The following is a 20136-nucleotide window of genomic DNA, read 5'->3' as shown; positions in this document are numbered from 1 at the left end:
GTAAAAAGATACTCTGATTTCTAAACCACATTAAATTACATTCAAAATTGCAAAGCTCCGTTAACATTCCCACAGTTACTTATGTAGCTATATGCTGAGTCCAATAAAAATTCAGTATCTATCCTTGAACATAGGAAATTTAAACTTAAAATGATTTTAACTGCTTTCTATTGAAAATCTGCGAGACCCGATTTGAAATTTCTTTCAAAGACGTTGTTTGAAAAAAAAGCTTATTTTTGCTGAAATTATGATTTTCTTTTTTTCAAATATGCTTACTTCTCCAATTGAGTCTTGTGAGTCTTGATTGTATGTTTGAGCTTCTACCTCACCATCGGTGCTCTCTTCTGCTGTCACTTCCTCCTGAAAGACCATATATTTTTCTCATTTAAAACACATCATTAGTCCTAAAGTTTGATTCTTTAACATAGTAGAGATCATTATAATTATTTTATATAAAGCTTATCTTTTCCCACAAAGAAAACCGGTAACGTTTATTATTCTCCTTTAGCTCTGTTTTTATCTAGCACCTGAAGAAATACAGTTTTCCCATTCCAGTCCACTGGACCTATTCTCTTCTACATCTCTAAAATTTTTCAGAACCAGGAAAGAAGCCTTAGTCTCCCGCTCCATCTCCACCCTCCAAGCAAATTAAGTGATTATCTTCTTACAATCTTGCCCTTCTATGTTATGCAACATCCGTTTCCTACACAGTTAATGAAGTGCCTTTGTCTTGCTTAACATTTTTCATGAGTTGTCTGCTGTGAGGTATCTCAAGTTCAATCCGTTTTTCCAGGATACCCCAACTCTCTCACGCAGTATGTCACATGCATCTTCTCTAAGCTTTTCCATGAAACTTCTAATCTTTGTTTTCTTGGCAGAATGACTGTAGATAATGACCTCCTAGACCACATTTAAAAATACTCTAAATTCTTCCTCTTAAATGCTAGAATATAGCCCCCTCTCTCGATCCACACTACAGCCAAGATGTGAATGTTGCAACTGCAACAACCTCTGCCTTTTATGTTACCCAAACACACTTGCTTTCTTTACTGTCAGAAGAAAAAGTCATGTCAAAAATTAACTGACTTGCTTTGAAGTAACACACTTTCTCTTCCCATTAAAATCAACCGAAGTGGCGGATTAAGTAGTAGCATTTTATGTTCCTACAAACCTCAGCACCAACTCTCTGCATGTTTCTCATTTTCTTTGGAAGAGGTACATCCACTGTCTCCTCTGAAATTTGTTCTGAGTTTTCCACAGTGTTATCCTCCTCTTCCTCTCGTGGACGTTTAGACAGAGAAGAACTAGGGGTAGCTGAAACTTAGAAGAACCTCTCAGTTACTCTAAGAAGCAGAACTACAAATGCAGGAAGCAGAAAATCAAGAGGTTTGGTATTTTACTCTGGCAGACCACCTCTATTTCTGCACTGAAAGATAACAGAATCAATTTCATTTTGCTGTCTCCTACATCATGAAACTATCAGCCTCTTTGGTTACAAGCCTTATGTTTTTGGATCCACATTCACTCCCTAATTGAACCCCAATATAAGATTCTCAGGATTATAGTTAAAATACTTATTCCAACATTTTTGCTTCTGACAAGGGCACCTAAGAATTAACAGAGTATCAGCTGGAAAACAAAAAAAAAAGCAGTTTACAAAAGTCTGTTTTGTGAAGTAAGTATTCTAAACCAAATTCTACACTGTGTGCAGCAAATAGACACACAACAATGCACCACACTGAGCAGTATGTGTTCTCTGTATTTCATATTCCAGCTTACGTAGTTTACTAATGACTCCTAAAATTAACCTTGCTCCAACAGTATGGTGGAAACGGGAGCAGAAGGGTTTAATGTGTTAAACCCCAACACCACTCTGAATAGATAAAGACATGAATTTTTATCTTTAAGGAATATGGTGACATCAGAATTTCAGGGGTAGTGCTTTGGAATGTTCAAGAAAGGAGCCTACTTGTAAAAATGTGTAAAATTTGCAGTAAACTAAGGGGAAAAAAATCACAAGCAAATTCTTTTTCTGAAGCTAGGCCTGTTTTGACAGTAGAGCTACTTAAAATCAATGACTCAAAAAGTTAGGCCTATAAAATGAAACCAACCTGTGCCAAACACTGCTGTAGAAGTGGAGGGCCTCTCTATTTGAGAGCTCTGTACAACTTCTACAATGGTAGGGGATGGCTCCTGATTAGCGGGCTCAATCTGAGGATGACTTTGCTGAGTGGGCTGCACAAATGCAGTCGCTTGAGTCTGCTGCTGAACAGTCAAGATGGGCTGAGAGAGAGATGTCTGAACATTAGGGCTGGTAGAACGCACAGACCCACTAGTGCTTCCAAAGACGGGAACGTGCTCCACGGGTCCTTCTGATTGCATAGCTGAAAGGCAAACAGTAGCACATTCAACTGACTTCATATTATCTAGCACAGTTCACTTTCTCCACTTCAGGATGCCCTGAACAGTCAAACTCAATGTTTCCTAGATTCAGTTAACATTGCTTCTCGTAGCTGTCTTCAGGAATTGAGAACTTATGAACACTTCTGTTGCCTTAAAAAGCACAATATTTAAAAGAGATGCAGGGACAATGAAAGTACCTTCAAGTATCTTTAAACTAATGAGATTTCAAGGGAAAAGTAGCATTTATGTTTACTGTAGATCCCTGTACTACCCTAAAATGCTCACCTTCCTGAGTCTCCACCTGTGTTGTAGGCATAACTGTGGCAGTTGGAGTAGTCGTAGGATTAGTAACTGTAGCAGGAGTAACCATTGGACGGATACTAGCTCTTGGAGTAGACTTATTCCCAGCTATTGCTGCAGCAGTCACTTTACTCGGAGTTGACACAACCGGTGTTGGCTTAATATTTGCTGTTGGTGGATCTGAAGTGCTAGCACTGAAAGACAGGATTCATGATGGTAGCACACATTTTAAAGCAGATTTTAAAATACCAAGTTTAAATATATTATCATAACCATAGCCATTTTTTAACGGTTTTGAATTTAAAAACCTGCAAAGACATAATGTCTTCCAAAATTTGCTAATAGTTTAAAAAAGTGACCCACTATACCATTAGCAGCATTTTGTCCAGCCTAAAGGCTTGACAGATTTCTTAAAGGTTCATCAACTACAAAATCATAAGCAGGTCAAAAGGTGCAGTGCATAGCTCATAACATAAGCTGCACTGGGTCTTTCTTATAATCAGTTACTAAAGCTAACTGGCTCATTCAATACAGAGCAACGTGAAGTCTTGGTTGAGACAAAGATCAGCCAAATTATAAAATGGCATTTTTAAACATCACAGCCTTGGTTTAAATGAATGCTGTTATGAAAAATTAATAGGGAGCTGTTTTTCTAAACTTAGTAATACAGTAATAATCTCCATTTTAGAGCTTGGTTGCTTTTTCATTTGACAATTTTATCTGTTAGGTGCCATCTATTTAGTGCATTTCTCAAGCTTGAGCTCTTTGCACAAGGAAGATTCCGTCCCTCAATAAGGGAAAGGTAATAATCATCTGTACTACTTAAAGATTCTTGAAGTCTGAAAACACTTAAAAAATATTTTATGTTCCACAAAAATCATGTTCCTGGTGATTAATATGCCAATTCAACACCTGACAGGATTGATTAAATCAATTTATTGATTAATTTTTTTTCTTTATTGATTAAATGTGTCTAAGAAAACAGGAGAAGCATCATGTCTCAACTGGTATCTTCCAAGTTGCTAAAGAAAATTTGTGAAAATCAGTAGTTTACTAAAAAGAAGAGCAAATAGATGAAGACAAACCCAAAAATCCCCAAATAGAGAAACTGCAAAATCCCTAAACCCTTTTAACTCACATTCCTCTTTCACCTGAAGCTGGAGTAGACTTGAGTGAGATCTGCCTCTGCTGTTCTGGGACCTACAATGTAAGATGTAAAAGTATGCTATGTAAATATGAAACAGAGCGAGTGACTTGGTGAAACACTTCAGCTGACAGATCTCTTCACTAAAAATTGGTAACATTAGTTAGATTTCATGATTACTGCAAGTTCTTCAAAATAAATCAAACCAATAATACCAAATATATCAACCAATTCAGTAATTTCTCAGATCTTTTCAGTTATTTTTTGAAGCTATTGAGACATTCAGTACTGTCAAAACCTGCTGAACAGATGTATGAAAATAGAAAAATAGAGAACAGTGCAGTTTATTGGCTGATTCACAGTGAACAATACAACTGTATGCTTGCTAACATTGGGTATTAGAATTTCCACCTGTTATTTAGGATGTTTAGAAAAAACATGTTCACATAAATATTCCCAATAAATTAATTACTGTATATATAAAAAAACAAATTAATGGTGCTAGTGCTACGAGCTGTTTTTGTAGTTCAGTCATGGAACATAAAAGCAGTTTATTTCCTCTCACACAGCTTACTAGAAGGATTTTGTACCTTATTTGTAGATTCTGGTGGCTCATCTCTCTGTTCATGGTGTCGCTCTTGCTGCTCTCTAAGCTCTCTTTCAAGACGGCAGATTCGACCTTCATACTGTGACTTGAGTGCACTCATCCGCACTTCCAGTTCAGTCTTCTGCTCTTCTAATGAACTGCTCTTTTGCTTCCACTCTTCATTTTCTTTCGTTAGCTGTTCTTTTGTACCTAATTGAATAGGAAAGAATCCAGTCTTGTCACTGTAAAACTGTCTACTCTGCATACTGGATGTCTGTCGGTTTTAAAAGGTTACTGAAGTATTTTGAAATCCTAAAAAAGTTAAGCTTTAGAAAGAGATCTTAAAAGTAAACTTTATGTGCCATTTTTCTATTTAATTGCAATTAACTAAAAATAAAAACAAAATATACAATAAATACATCCAATAAATAAAAAAAAATGAGCAGTTATAGAATGCCAAGATGTTTTCAGCAAGTTCTTGCACCACTGTTCCTCTCAACATCAATTAAAAATAGAATTGATATGTTTTGAACCTGTACATTATGGAAAGGCAGGAAAGGAGGGAAGAATTACCAAAGTAGTCAGTCTAATCAACAAGACTGCCAAAAAAAATGGCTGGCAAAACTATGGCAAAATTTTAATTCCCCCAGCATAGAGCTAGTTGTTCACTTGTATCATCTCCTTAAGGAATTTAAATTTCTAATTTTTAGAAAGATTCTGTAACATCCGGTCAAGAACATATTTTAGGGATTCTGTCTAAATACTTTCCACAGGAATAAATTTAAAAAACAAACGAACAAAAAAAAAACCACACAAACAAAATCAAACAAACAGAAGACGACACCTTAAGAACATTAAAAAAAAAAAATACAATACCAGCTAACTGTGCAATTTTCTGCTTGGCTGCAAGCAAGGTTTTCCTAGTTTTCTCTTCCTTCTCAGTGATCTGCTGCCTAAGCTGTTCTTCCTGTGTAGCCTTCTCTTGCAGATCTTGATGAAAACGAGCAAGTTCTGATTGCAACTGTGATATCTGCTCCTGAAGATTTCTAGCTTCAGTTTCCTTTTCTGCTATACTCTATAGAGAGAAATTGGCCACAATGAGCTACTCCAGCACATACAGTCTAACACGCTCCACAGTCCTATTATTAGCTGGCCATCGTATAAAAAACTTTTAATCAACAACAACAAAAGGAGTCCAGTCCTCTCTGAATGCAAAAGCTGAGAGAAGAGCATTTTTTTCCCCCCACTTACTTAGTCCAAGAAATAATAAGTCACTAGACACAGGATTTGAACCAGGTTTAAGGTTCATCTTTCCTGGCAAGGTAGAGGCATAGCTTGGTCATTTCACATTTGTGTGCACACAGATGTATGTGTACACATAAAAACAATGACAGCCTCGTAGTCTGCAGTTACTTATTTAAGATTCTAGTAGAATACAGTGCTTTGAAATTGCTCACTCTGATCTTACCTTTTGTAAACTTTCAACCTGATTCTCCAAAGCCTTTGTCTTCCCTTCAGCTTGGCCGAGAGAGTCTTTCAGCTCTTGTACCTCCTGGGCAGAAACTTGTTCTTCTTGTTGTTCTACTAAAGACTGAGTTGCTGCTTCGGCAACCATCTGAAATATGTCAAGTGGTATAAGGCTACAAGGTACTATCCAATTAGAATGTTATTGCTTCCACAAGCTGCTTCTGCATGCAAATGAATCACGTTTACTTAAACGAATTAAGTTCTGGGCAAAACATGCTCATGGACCAGATCCTCCTGGAAACTCTGCCAATGCAGAAAATAAGGTGATTGGTGACAGCCGATATGGCTTCACTAAGGGCAGATTGTGCCTGACAAACCTAGTGGCCTTCTGTGATGGAGTTACAGCATTGCTGGACAGGGGAAAAGCAACTGGCATCATTTGCCTGGACTTGTACAAAGCATTTGACACTGTCCCCATACCCGCCATGATATCTTGTCTCTAAATAGGACAGGATGGACCACTCAGCAGGCAAGAAGTTGTCTGGATGGTCACACTCAGAATTGTGGTTAATGGCTCAATGTGGAAACTGGTGGAAACCAGTGATGACAGGTGTTCCTCAGGGGTCACTGGGACTAGTGCTGTTTAACATTTTTGCTGGTGATGAGGACAGTGAGATTGAGCACACCCTCAGCCAGTCTGCTGGCGACACCAAGCTGTGTGGTGTGGTTGACATGCTGGAGGGAAGGGATGCCACGCAGAGGGACCTGGACCTTCACTCAGAGGTTGCTGAGGCACTGGAACAGGTTATCCAGAGAGGTTGTGGATGCCTCATCCCTGGAGGTGTTCAAGACCAGGTTAGATGAGGCCCTGAGCAACTTATCTAGTGGGTGGTGTCCCTGCCTATGGCACGGGGGTTGAACCAGATGATCTTTGAGGTCCCTTCCAACCCAAACTGTTCTATGATTCTATGGCAGCTTTGAGACGTGGGCCTGCGTGAACCTCATGAGCTTCAACAAGGCCAAGTACAATGTCTTGTATCTGCTCCAGGGCAATCCTAAACACACGTACAGGCTTGGCAGAGAATGGATTGAGAGCAGCCCTGAGGAGAAAGACCTGGAGGTACTGGTAGACAAGAAACTCGACACAAGCCAGCAACATGCTTTTCAGCCCAGAAAGCCAACTGCATGCTGGGCTGCACCAAAAGCAGCATGGCCAGGAGGGTGTTGAGATCTGCTCTCGTCAGACCCCACCTGTAGCACTGTGTTCATCACCAGGGCCCTCAGCAGAAGAAAGACATGGAAGTATTAGAACAAATTAGAATGGGAAGGCCACAGAGATGATCCAGGGGCTGGAGCACCTCTCCTACAAAGACAGGCTGAGGGAGTTGGGGTTGTTCAGCCTGAAGAAGAGAAGGCTCCAGGGAGACCTTATAGCTGAACTTCCAATACGTAAAGGGGGCCTACAGGAAAGCTGCGGAAGGACACTTTTTCAGGGAGTTTAGTGAAAGGACAAGGAGTAATGGCTTTAAACTAAACAAGGGTAGATTTGCATTAGATATAAGGAGGAAATTCTTCACTCAGAGGGTGGTAAGGCACTGGCACAGGCTGCCCAGAGAAGCTGTGGATGCCCCATTCCTGGAAGGAAGTGTTTGACACCAGGCTGGATGAGGCTTTGAGCAACCTGGTCTGGTGGAAGGTATCCCTGCCCACGGCAGGGGGTTGGAACCAGGTGATCTTTAAGATCCTTTCTAACCCAAACCATTCTACAATTCTATGAAAATACAAGTATTTTAATGAACTCCAATGTTCTGTTAACAATGCTGCTAATAATTAAATGATATATAGCTTATGATTTGTGGCCGTTTGAGCTAACAGCAGAATAAGTTATGTAATTTTCTGCTTCTCTCTTTACAGATAAGTGTTCCTGTAGTGTTGTCATACTAAGTGAATGTGAAAATCATTATCCAGATTATACTTAACTCTAGATGAATTTCTCTGCAAACAAACAAGAAGTTTATCTACCTTATCATGCTGTGCTTTCAGCTCCTCATACTGAGTCTTATATCTTCGCCCAATTTTCTTGACCTGTGTTATAGTTTTCACTTTTTCTTGTATGTCAGCCACTTTAGCATCTAGTTCTTTCTGCAAAGTGTCCTTCTCTGTTCTTATTTTAGTTACTTCCTCCTTCAGGTTCTGAACAAGATTCTGGCTTGTAGTCAAGGACGCATTTGTTCTAAATAGCAAAAGATTGGAAGGAGATGCAAATAAGGTATTTGAAACAATACATTTCAATACTGCTCATTCATGTAATACCATGGGTATCATCTGTAGTGAACTGTGTTATTTAGGACTTCACAGTACAAACAGATAATGCACTTTAGAGCACGTTCAGTTAAGAGAGAACTTCAAAACAATTCATGTTTCATTTATGTATTATCAAGCTACAGTAAGAATATAAAACAGCTACATTGGGATAGTTAAGAAAGTAAATTTCCAATTGGTGTTTCATTATAAATGAAGCTATGCATGGAAGTTTTTACTAATTGATTAAATACCATACCTGGCTATTTCTGCTTTAAGCCTGCCCGTTTCTTCACTCATTTGTTGTATACGCTTGGTGTTTGCCTCCTTCTCTGAAAGTAGCTTGCGATATTCTTCAAGATCAGTGTCCTTCTGTTGACTCAACAAATGCTGAAAGGTTGACAAAACAGTTTGCATTTTCAGAAGATGACTACACAGTTACACACAAATTCATTTTTAATTAGAGTTGCTGGTTTTGTATTTTGACTTGGACTGCCAATGAACTAGAATAGCCTATTTTAAAACTGAATTAAAAAGCATTGCTCATGCAAATACATTTCCTTGGTTTTGACCACTTTTTGCAATATAGCTTACATTTTTTGTTTTAAAAGAGCTTTTAGAACTTTTTTTTTCCCCCCCAAGGGTTGATAATTTATTCTCCCCACCCTGCCCTCCCCCAGAACACCTTGTTTTAAGAGATGCTTTTAAGAGATGCATTTCCCACCTGTGTCCGGGCTTTCCAGCGTTTGACATCTTCTTCCAACAACTTTTTCTCTGCCTGCAACATTCCACTTTTCTCACTCAATTCAGCATTAGACTCCTGCAGAGGTAGAATGTCTGCCTCAAGCTTGCGTACCTGAAAAAAAGAATAGTTGGGGATTAAACTACCTGGATCTTTTAAGACTGAAGAAAATGGAATATGATAAGCCTTGAATAATGGTGGTAAGAGGGACAGAGAGATCCGAAAAAAACAAAAACAAACCCAACACAAAACCACCCTCAAGAAGTCATGATATAGCTTCTTTTCCCACTCACTGCCCTTCAGTAGCCAACTGTGTGCAGGGAAAGCAACAAGGAGCAAAAGCAGGGTACAAGCCTACAGGGAAAAAAATTATAAGCACACCTTCACAATCTCAAGATTCTCACTTTGTACCTTGCAGTAGTAAACAGATTATCAATTATGTATTAGAAGTCAAGCAATGCTGCACTGGATTCTATCGAAGCAACTGGTATGCAGAAATGTGAAGAGGCAAGTATGTTCCTTTTAAATTCTTAGTAAAGCTATGGACTGCTTTGTATCTATTTCTGTGCCATTTTTCATTTACCTGTTGATATTGCTGTTACAACTTTAGCCAGATTTTCTCTTCCATTTAAATCAAACGGAACTTTCGACTTTCCAATACTCTAGGAGAAGCAGTGTCTTATAAAATTCTCAATGGAACATTTCCTCGGTTGTGTATGATGTAAAGGAATAATCCCAGTTTAAATAACTAGCAGTGATATATCCAGACATTAACTGTCTGACTTGAATACACAGAAACAAGTGAAATACAGTACTAACCTTTGCTTGCATTTGTTGTAGCTCTTGTTCTAGCCTCTCCTTCTCTTCTCTTAGCATCTTGTTGGTTTCTATCAGTACGTTCATGGTCTCTGTTTTTTTCATTAATTCTTCGTGCTGTGCAATGGTTTTTGCTGTTACCTTTTAAAAAAGATTGTACTTACTCATTTGCTTTGCTTTGGCTTACATATGCTTACATACTTACTGGGATCTGTCTTACATAGCTATTGTGGCATTCCTTGTGTCACACACATGTTCAAAACAAGTAAATATCAATAACAAAAAAGGATGGGGGAAAAACTCAGAAAAGATCTTTATTTTCCCTATTTATGTGTTTTTGGGATTGCCACACTGCTTCACAGGACCCAGAACAAGACCGTCCATTTGGCTATATACTAATCCCAGCTTAGCAAAGGCAGTAAATGAGAGAAAGTAGAACACAGAGAACAGCCCTCTACTTACTGAAATCATAAGCAATAATATCCAGCCATACCTGCACCTTCTCTCTCTCAGCATTGAGACTGTCTTGTAGTTCCTGGAGTTCCCTTTCAAGGTGTTCCACTCTCTGACGATAACGCAAACTTTCCACCTGTGCCACCTCAAATCTAGTTTCTGCTATCTCCTTTTCTCGACGTATAAATCTGCAATAAGAAAATGAACAAAGCATTATGTCAATGAAAATGCAAGACAAAGCATTTTAAGTTGAAGTTGAAGCATCTTATATCTGAAAAATTACTGAGTTCAGAAAGATCAAGAAGAAAATACTAGAAAAAAATATTATAGAATGATTTAGATAAACTAAAAACAACAAGAAAATAATCCCTATGAAACTTGCTTGCCAATCATATTTTTCCAAAATCTGCTTTAGGTTCTTGTCGAAATTGACTCTCAGTTTCTTTCTAGGAGTAGAAAGAAGTCTCCTTTATTAGTGATGCAGGACAATCTCTACCAAGTTAAAGGGTACTTACATTTTACACACTGTGCTTGAAATATAAAGCAAGAAAGAACGATTTAATTTGGCAACTGAATTTATAAACACCACCAGAGGGAGCTAAGTTTACCTAAGAATTTCTAAGATTTGTTCCTGGGATTTCCCTTCCTCGTTGAGAGAAACATTCAATGCAGATGGCATGGCTTCTTTCATAGATGTCACCATCTTGTCACTCAGACTTTCCAGTTGTTCATGTAATAATCGATTTTGTTTTTCCAAGTCCTCACAGCGGGATGCAAGTGTTGAAGCTTCATCCTACAACAAAATGGTTCAATGACTGAAACCTATATAGACTGGTAGATAAAAACACCTACTAGAACCATAAAAATGATCATACCTTCATCATTCTCTCTCTCTCTTCCCAGGAAGCTTTACACTCTAGCAATGCAGACTCAGCTTTCTGAGCAGCTTCTTCAAGCTGCTGCCGTACTGCTGTATTCTTGGCAACTTGCTCTTTAATAGCCTGTAATGCTTCAACATCAGCAGCATGAAGCATTAATTCCCGTTCATATTTATTTTGAGCTTCAGAAGCCATCTTTGCCTGCAGAAAAAAAGGAACAGATTCTGATATCCTTAATGTTAACATTTAATATATACATAGAGATTCTCAAATGCTAGACAAAATTAGTGATCACTAATGAAAACCACTGGCCAAAACCTCTGTCATTCTCAAGTATGAAAGAAACAGATATTCTTAGAATGGTTCCTTTTAAGGAACTATTATTTTTAAGAAAAGTTAGAATTTGTAATTATTTCCTTTAGTGGCTAGGAGGAGCTAGTCTACAATCAATCCTCTTGCTGCAGATTTTGCATGGATGCGATGCAGGAATTCTTTCAAGAACATCCACCGAATAGGCAAAGATATTTATCACATGAGGGTAAAAAACTTAAGACCAACTGCAGTCATAGTATTAGGTAAAAAAATGGAAACGCCTGCCTATTAAATTTTGGGTTGGATGAACCAACAGCTAAAAGTTGTTCTCTATCCTTTACACTAATCAGTGTTGCTGGAGTTCTCACCTACAGGTAAGCAGATTCACTGTGGAAACATGGCTAACAAGACAATCTTATCAGGTGCTGCTAAATATCATATTGCCTGCAGTTTTAAAAGATGACAATTATGTTTTGGGTTAAAAAGGTATTTTCCCCATTGTTTTGTTGTGTTCATTTTCTTTTTCCTTCCCGCCTCAGAAGAGGGAACTAGAAATTCATTAAAAAGTTAGTTACTTTCCACAATCAATCCTTTCACAATGAAATAGACCTTAGAAACAGTGAGTGGGTGGCACCCCTGCCCACGGCAGGAGGGTTGGAATTCGATCTTCAAAATCCCTTCCAACGCAAGCCATCGTGTGATTCTCTGATAGCACCTTCTGCTGTTTTATTTTTTTTCTTCCTTTTTTTTTTTTTTTTTTTAGTATGACAAAAACTATGCCTGCAACACTATATTATGTTCAACATCAGTTTACTCTGTAACACCAAAATGTTTGATAAGGTGAAACAACAAAGCATTAAATAAGCAGATGTTCACAAAATAGGAAAAGAATTTTAAGAACATCTTCTCTATCTGTCAGTCACTGATTGGAAACACAACCTTAGAAAATGTTTTGAATTCTGGTTAAAAAAAAAAAATGATGAAAAGATTACATTAATTTTACTACCATTGGCTAAAGTAGTCAAACATTACAAACATACTTGTTCCTGGCAGTCACGTCTGGCTTGCTGTTCGTTATTTAGAGCTGTACTGGCTCTCTGAAGGGCTTCCTGAACTTCTGACTGCACAGTTGTAAGACTCTTCTTTAGTTCCAATAGCTGTAGTGAAAAAAATGCAACCAAACAAAACAAATCTTAAAGACTAAATGGTAAAGTATTTTACAGAATGTTGAACTCTGCAATGCTTTGAATGTAGAGAGTTACGAATCATTTAAAGCTTAAGTATTATTTTACAACAAGTTGAAATGTAAAATGAAATACTTCTATGGCTTTGACTTATAAACACTCAGAACTCATTCCTGGCAGAAAAATATTACTGTTCTTTCAGAGTCAGGCTTGAAGCAATACTAGCTGCAGTCATCATGCTTCTTTCAAGACCAGTAAGAGCCCAAACGCAGAACGAACAAATAAGGGGAAAGACTGCTCCAGTTTTAGGGTATATGAACATTACAAATGTGTTTTTGGTTCATGTTACAAAAATGTTTTTCTGAAACCTTTCTCAAAGGTTTTTACTTGTGTTTTTTTCTGCAACTAGTGCTCAAAGTTCAAGAGGACAGTGACAGTTCTAAATACACCACCACCCTAATGAAGCGATAAACTTAATGTACTACTCATGTTTGGTCATCTCTCAAATTTAGTTAGGCTTTTGTATATCCTAAAAGATTTATTTTGGACACTACTACACCGTATTGCCCCTACAAAAGGGAGCGAGAATAAATCTATGTTTAGGAAGTTAAGTAAAAGCATAGTCTTGCAGACTCTTCGGAAAGGAGCTTAAGGGAGGTGGTATTCGATGCATACCTGTTGTTCCATATTCTCCACAGCTTTACGTTTCTCCTCTTGAAGTTCCTGCTTTTCTTTCTCTGACTCCATCAACTTCTTTTCCAGCTGTGCTTGATACTCTGAAGATTCCTTCAGACGAGCTTCAACAGCTGCACGAACTTCCTCTGTCACCTTCATCAAAATCCATCATAAGAGGTCAGTATTTTTTTGTCTTATTTTGCTTTAAATATGGTATTCCAATGTGAAACCAACATTTCAGTGATATTTTAAAGTCAGAGCAGGTATTCTTAAGATCTAATTTAGAACATCACTGAAAATGTTGAAAACCACATATAGCACAGAAGAAAAAAAAAATCTGTTTTTTCAAAACTGCAATACAGCATGAAGTACATGTAAAAAAAAGTTTCAGGTGACTATATTCAAATACACAGAAGCCAGTATATCTTCTTAGTACACACTAAAGTCTACAATACTCATAAAGCAAATGAAGCTACAATGAGATTTTTACAGAATGAGAACACAGACCAGAAGAGAACTGGATACTAGACTAAAAACATGCTGTCTTCTTCTGATGCTGTAACTTAAGCAGAAAATGAGAATTCTGTTTTCCCAACTCTTATTTTGACGTGCTGAACAGCTTAGAAGAAGGGGTTAATGTTCACCATTAACACGGTGAAGTATTTGACAGAAGGGAGACCACAAAGAATGTTTTCTTGCATCACTGAAGACCATAACATTTTGATGGAAAAGGTAGGGATTTAACTGCTTTTGACTGAGAGCTTAATAAATTTTTTAATCACTGATCTCAGTGTTATAGGAAGAATTTTTAAAAGATAATTCCACTCTTTCTTCTACAGACACGGGCAGAGTACAGCTGAGTCAAATCTATGATCTAACATTCTAAAAATATGCTGCAAAAAGTATTTCTATCACTAGAAGTATTTTTAATCAATTTTGTTTGTTTGTTTGTTTGTTTTTTGGAACGCCTTCTAAACAAGCTTGACTTTCTTTGCAACACATCCCATAATTCTACAGACTTCAATATGAACCAAAAATTACATCTTTCATTTTGCTTTATTCAAGAATGTTAAATGTTAACTACTTACTTGTTTTTCCTTATTAAGGGATTCCTCTAGACTAAGAACCATGGCCCTGTACTGTTCCACATTATTAGAACTAGTCTTAAGTCTTTCTCTCAGGTCATTAACTTGTTCGTCAGCTTGCCTTAGTCGAGTTAGAAGATCATCCACATCTTCACTTGTACTAGGCTGACCTGTAATATCAGAACATACTGTTAACTGTGGCAGCTTTTAAACCACTGTTCTATTTAAAAGCTGAAGTCTTTTAAGGGTAACAACAAGAAAGAAAACAATAATAATTATAATAGTAAAAGACTCTCACAAAGTTTCTCTACAGAAAATTGTCATCCCTCGTCAAAATAGAAACTTACAGTAAACAACTGTTTCGCAAAAAAATGGCTTTTTAAGAACAGGTAACATTATAGATGGAAGAGCCTTAAAACAAAAATAAAATGGATCCTTACATAAGTTTGGCTTTAATTTTTTTCCTTTGTTAAAGTTGATCCGGGGTTAGATATTACTTTAAAAACTTATCCTGGTTATCTTTTGCTTGAATCTGTGGTTGCAATAACAAAGGTTTCTTATTTAGAGTAATGATCTTACTCTAAACGACAATTTTTATCGTTCTGCAGAGAGCAGCATTTAATATAAAAATTAAATGTAGGAAATTCAATGTAGGAAAACACCCTACCTTTCCCTAGAGCCCTCTGTGATGACTGAGATGCTAGCTGAGCCTCTGTATTATTAAGTTGTTGTTTCAACACTGTAGTTTCTTTCTGGGCATTCTTCAGAAGTTCCTTTGTGTTAATGTGACGGTTTGTCTCAGTCTCTAGTTGCCTCTTAAGATCCAGGATATGAACCTGAAAACACAAGATTTTTAGACTTGTATTTAATTCACACATGACATGAAGCCCCAACACATTTGTAAATTTCATGTATGAAAAACAATGCACTGTATGCTAGCAGAAGCCATGCAACTCAGGTTTTATTTTCACTAAAGCAATTATTACATATTTATAATTATACTTGCCTCTTGATTTTTGGAAAGGGCATGTCTTTGTTCCACCTCATTTTCTAGTTTCTTCTTTAGCTGAGATATCTCACGCTCTAGCTTTTCTATCTGATTATTGAGTCTTTGTTTTGTTTCTGTTTCAGACCTCTCCAGTATTCCCTGATAAAAAAGCATCACACAGTATGCTTACAACACATTTCAAAAATTTTTTTCTGAATTACTGCAGTTCACAAAAGGTTATTGTCACAACAATTCTCTTATCCACAACATAATTACTGCACAGAACAAGAAATAAGAGGTAAACATAGAATACTATGAGAAGTCACATTTAAAATTTATGACTTGGTTTTGAAATATTCTTTAATAACATCAATACAAGAACTACTATTAGAAGAAAATCCATTATCTAAGCAGTCCAATATTAGGGATTAAAAAAACAAAAACCGACTACAGAAATAAGAGTCAGTCACATGACAAAGTGGGCAGCCTTCAATATTTACGCTGTATATAACTAAGTACACTTTAAAACAGAAAACAGAATTATAAAAAAATAGGTACCTTAAAACAATATAAAAACTACCAAGGTGGACATTTATTGTTATAAAAATTAATATATCTTGTTTTCTTTGTACTATTATTTCCTCCATATTTTACTGTGAAAATCCTGCTCCTTATCTAAAAATTCTCTATTTTATACGTGGATAAAGTCCTGAGTATCATAATTCAGGATAGGAATTACAAACTTGCTTAAACAAGTTACTCAAGTAATTTACAATCAGTGTCAAACTTGTAGTCAAAAAAACCAACCTCTTTTCAGAACAAATTCTATTAATGCTGAAGTCAATTTCAATTGGTATTTATTGCTAACTCTGACAGATAGACCAGATTTATCAATAATACCACATACCTGAATAGTTCGCAAATTAGTAAGTAGTAAGTTCTGTCCTCTTTGTTCAACCAGTAAAGACTCACGTTGCTGAGTCAAACGTGCATCTGACAACTTCAAGATATCCTTCTCTTTTTTTAAGTTTTCTGCTCTCACCTTTAAGATAACAATTAACAAGAACTTTGTTATCAATCCCAAATTTGTTTGTTAATTTTAATTTGGACAATACTAGTTTATAATCTGTTAATACTCATGAAAAAAACAAGCATTCTATGTAAGATTACAGATTGTAAATTAAGATTTATGCAAATAGGCCAAGAACAGTAAGAACATAACTGTTTTACTAATCACTTTCTGTTTTCTCTATAAATACGAGTTTTGAAACACCTTGTACATTTTATTTCACTTCATCTTTAGTCAGTACTTAAGATTTTTTCTGGAATGTTACAAAGGCACCCATAAATACAATGACATACACGTACACAAACTGGTACAAATGTAATAGCTGGTACATTTCAAAAATCCACACGTTCAATTTTCAGTTTTTAATTGTATGAAAAATTCTTCTACAAACTCAGAATATCTGAGACTATAACACAATATACTGCTCACCTCTGCCACAGCCAGTTTTTCATTAGCTCCCCTCAGGTCTTGAGTCATAGTGTTAATAATCTGCTCTTGCTTCTGAGTTGTTGCTGTGAGTTTCTGGGTTCTTTCATGCAGAGACGTTATTTCTCGACGATAGCCTTCAACATTATCCTGTAGCATCTCATAACTTAGAACAAAGCAAAGTATGTTCGTGATTTTTTTTTTTCAAATTTATTTGTAAGAGGTCTAAGTACACAGCTACATATCATTTTCACGTGTACGTTTTCTCATAGCCTTATGTGGCACACTCATCTAGAAAGTATGTTCTTGATCCCACCTTCATGATTTTGTGTTCTTAACAGAAATTGACAACTCTCCCAGAGCAACCTACATCAAGGAGTCAACGTGACTCTACTGACAAAGAACACACACATATGGTACTGCAATTAAGTAACTGATTTACCGTTTGGATGCAAATTCCAGCTGTGTAGATATCTTTGCATTTTGTGACCTTAATTCTGTGACCTGCTCCTGAAGCTTTTCATTTTGTTCATTCAGCAGCTTGTCATTCTCTGCTTTTTCTTTTTTATAGTTCTCAAAAACTTCCTGCAACTACATTACAGAACAGATGTTGAAGTGCTTACAAAAGTAAAAACAATGATAGTTTTCTACCATGTTTACTGAAAATAATACCTGCTTAAGTGCAGCCTTAGCCTCCACTGTCTCCACTGACTCACTCATCGACACTGGAGCAGGAGTTGACATGGCCTGAGGTATGCTTGAGCGCTTTGGAGTAGATGTAAGAGAGATCTCCTCTGTTAGTATGCCTGATGCTAAAAAAAATAAAATAAAATAAAAAGGGTAGAAATGGGAGGGGCTTTTAAAGGCAACAATTGAATGAATGCTTGTCAAAGCATCATATAACCATATTTAAACATGGCTAACAACAGTACCACGTTTCCTAGAAAAGCCTTGGGCACTACTGAGAAAGCAACTGGTTGTCCATTCTTTATAGTACAACATGCTACCAGATAACATATGTAGTCACCACTACAACTCAGTCGTTGTGTGGTAAGTTATTACACTGCACAAACAGAATCAGGTGCTGAAATCTAAAGTCATGGGTTTTCTAGCGAGTAAAACTTGAATACCAGATTAACAAGTTACTGGTCACATTTCAGCATCATCACTGGAAGCTCATAACAAAAAATAAATAGAACTAAAACTGTCATTTGAGTGGTACAGAAACGTGAAGCTTACCTTGCAAAGGAATGACAGCTCCTGTGGTCTGTGCCAACAATATGCGGAACATGTCACGCTGACGAACTATAGACTCAACGAGCTGCAGCTGATGATGACGTGATTCACGCAGTTTTTCTAGCTCATTGAGAGCTTCCTCAAGCTGACTCTGAAGCTCAGAAATTCTGAAACCAAGACCAGTTATTTTTAGTAGTATACAAAGCAAGGTTTACCAAGATTACACATAATCCTTATATTTTGCCCATCCTACTAACTTGTAATACAGAATTATATTATCTGTGGGCTTTACAGCTAGTGAAACAGATGTGTGTGCATATACTCAAATTTTTCTCAGCTAGCAAGAATGAAAACTTAATCTTCCTTGTTTGAAAAACAGCTGTGTGTACCTACATTCACTGAAATGAATATTCAGTTAAGTTTTTCAATGACTAATATTTTTCTTGAACAACACATTTTCAAAAATTTTTCAAGGATTTTCACACAAATCCACTTCTATTATAAAAGACTAGCATTTCAGTGTGTGTTCTTGCATCTGTGGATTGAAAAAACAACGTTTAGGAAGAATTTTTGGAAGAAATATTATTTATCATTCCTTTTCATCATTTTTTTATTTGGCTAAGGTATAAATCTATAAAGCAATTTTAATCTAAAAACCAAGACAATGTTGCTTAATTGCTGTTATGGATTACATAGTTGTTCATGAGTATACATGCACTTATATATACATAGTATATATATAGTATACATAGTAAGTAACAATAAGAAGCAAAATGTACGTGAATAAATCCCTGTTACTACTTAGTATAAGCACTTTACTAGAAGGAACAGATAATTTACTTAGATGATGTTGTTTCTTGCTCTTCTTTTTCCCTAGCTTCTCCTAGCTCCCTAAGAGCCACCAAGAGACGCTGATTCTGCTGCTGAAGTTCTTCAATATTTCTGTAAGACACTAGATGTTGAGATATTACTTCAGAAGAGCTACTAATATCAGCAGAGCTCACTTCTTCATCACGAATCACATGATTGCCTCTAGCTTCTTCAAGTTCCATTAAAAGGACACGAATCTGGAAGAGAACATTCTAGCATAAGACACAGCTTTAGAAGTTTGCTCTGAAAAACAGTATTAGAAAGTGCTTGAAATTATATTTTTCTACAACACATGAACTATTACTATCAACACATCATTGTAAGATAACTGCATTATAGAAAAGTTTGGCAAAAGAAAACCGCAACAGAAATGGAACTATTCTTGGTGTTCAGTTCTTTGAAAATAGCACAGGACACTCCAATTAAACAAACGAAACAAGTTATACTTTAGTTTTCCAGCCAGATGTTGAACAGTACTATGCTAAAGCAGCATCCCTTCCATCCATAAACTTATTCTAATTTAGCAGAAACGTAAATACATTGTCCCAAGGAGATTTTTTTTTAATAGCATTAGGGCTCTCAAACACAACTCTTCCAAGAAGACTTCATAAATACAGTATCATATTAATAAAAAAAACTGTAAAGGGTACATTTTAAAGCCATAGCAACATTTGTTCTACCTGCTGTGAAAGGTCTTTTACTTGTATTCCCAGTCTCTGGTTTTCTCTTTCAAGTGTAGAAGCCTGCTTATTGGCTTTATCAGCAACATCCTGCAATCGCTGGATTTCCTGCAATTCAGAAATATAAAGCAATTCATCCATTTCTTTCCATAAAGATATGTCAATAGCTCTCTTCAGTTAAAGCGAGTTACTTGAAGAAGTAAAGCTTTGGAGTTGCACTGTAAAGGTTAAACTCTACTTACTTAGGAATCAAAAGCCATGATGTTTTATGCTCTATTAGTGTGCTTATTAAAATTAATAGGAACTGTAGGAACTGGGCACCAAGGTGTTTTGTTTTTTTTTTTTTTTGTTTGTTTGTTTTGTTTTTTTAATTTTTTGACAAATACTGATATTTGCTTATAAAGAATTCTACTTTCACAAAGAATTGGAGATAAGTCACTGCATTTAAGCCTTCAATGTAATAACCGCTGAAGAATGCTGTTTCTGTGAAATACAGCGTTTCAGGAAAATAAATCTCAAGC

The 20136-nt window shown here is 36.5% G+C and overlaps 1 protein-coding gene across 7 annotated transcripts in view; it reads right to left on the bottom strand.

Annotated features, from left to right (window-relative positions):
- TPR (translocated promoter region, nuclear basket protein) overlaps positions 1-20136 on the bottom strand; it is a 43244-nt gene that overhangs the window by 12896 nt on the left and 10212 nt on the right. For 6 of the 7 annotated variants that reach the window (XM_082765874.1, XM_082765875.1, XM_082765876.1 and 3 more), the window contains exons 13-39: positions 19616-19723; positions 18906-19132; positions 18069-18232; positions 17502-17641; positions 17272-17420; positions 16833-16995; positions 16242-16376; positions 15353-15493; positions 15014-15182; positions 14350-14516; positions 13262-13414; positions 12443-12559; positions 11088-11291; positions 10821-11005; positions 10253-10400; positions 9763-9900; positions 8926-9057; positions 8461-8591; positions 7923-8133; positions 5902-6048; positions 5310-5508; positions 4438-4643; positions 3842-3903; positions 2689-2897; positions 2112-2384; positions 1172-1320; positions 277-360 (exon numbers count right to left, since the gene is read on the bottom strand). In XM_082765874.1, the coding sequence (XP_082622000.1) occupies positions 277-360; positions 1172-1320; positions 2112-2384; positions 2689-2897; positions 3842-3903; positions 4438-4643; positions 5310-5508; positions 5902-6048; positions 7923-8133; positions 8461-8591; positions 8926-9057; positions 9763-9900; positions 10253-10400; positions 10821-11005; positions 11088-11291; positions 12443-12559; positions 13262-13414; positions 14350-14516; positions 15014-15182; positions 15353-15493; positions 16242-16376; positions 16833-16995; positions 17272-17420; positions 17502-17641; positions 18069-18232; positions 18906-19132; positions 19616-19723 (4311 nt within the window). The remainder of the gene's footprint in view (positions 1-276; positions 361-1171; positions 1321-2111; positions 2385-2688; positions 2898-3841; positions 3904-4437; positions 4644-5309; positions 5509-5901; positions 6049-7922; positions 8134-8460; positions 8592-8925; positions 9058-9762; positions 9901-10252; positions 10401-10820; positions 11006-11087; positions 11292-12442; positions 12560-13261; positions 13415-14349; positions 14517-15013; positions 15183-15352; positions 15494-16241; positions 16377-16832; positions 16996-17271; positions 17421-17501; positions 17642-18068; positions 18233-18905; positions 19133-19615; positions 19724-20136) is intronic. The other variant, XM_082765871.1, reaches the window with a different exon arrangement.

The sequence above is a fragment of the Aythya marila genome, assembly GCF_965140915.1.
Source record: "Aythya marila genome assembly, chromosome: 8".
NCBI classification, from domain to species: Eukaryota; Metazoa; Chordata; class Aves; order Anseriformes; family Anatidae; genus Aythya; species Aythya marila.
The sequence above is the reverse complement of the archived record's forward strand: the minus strand, read 5'-3'. Positions and strand labels throughout refer to the sequence as shown.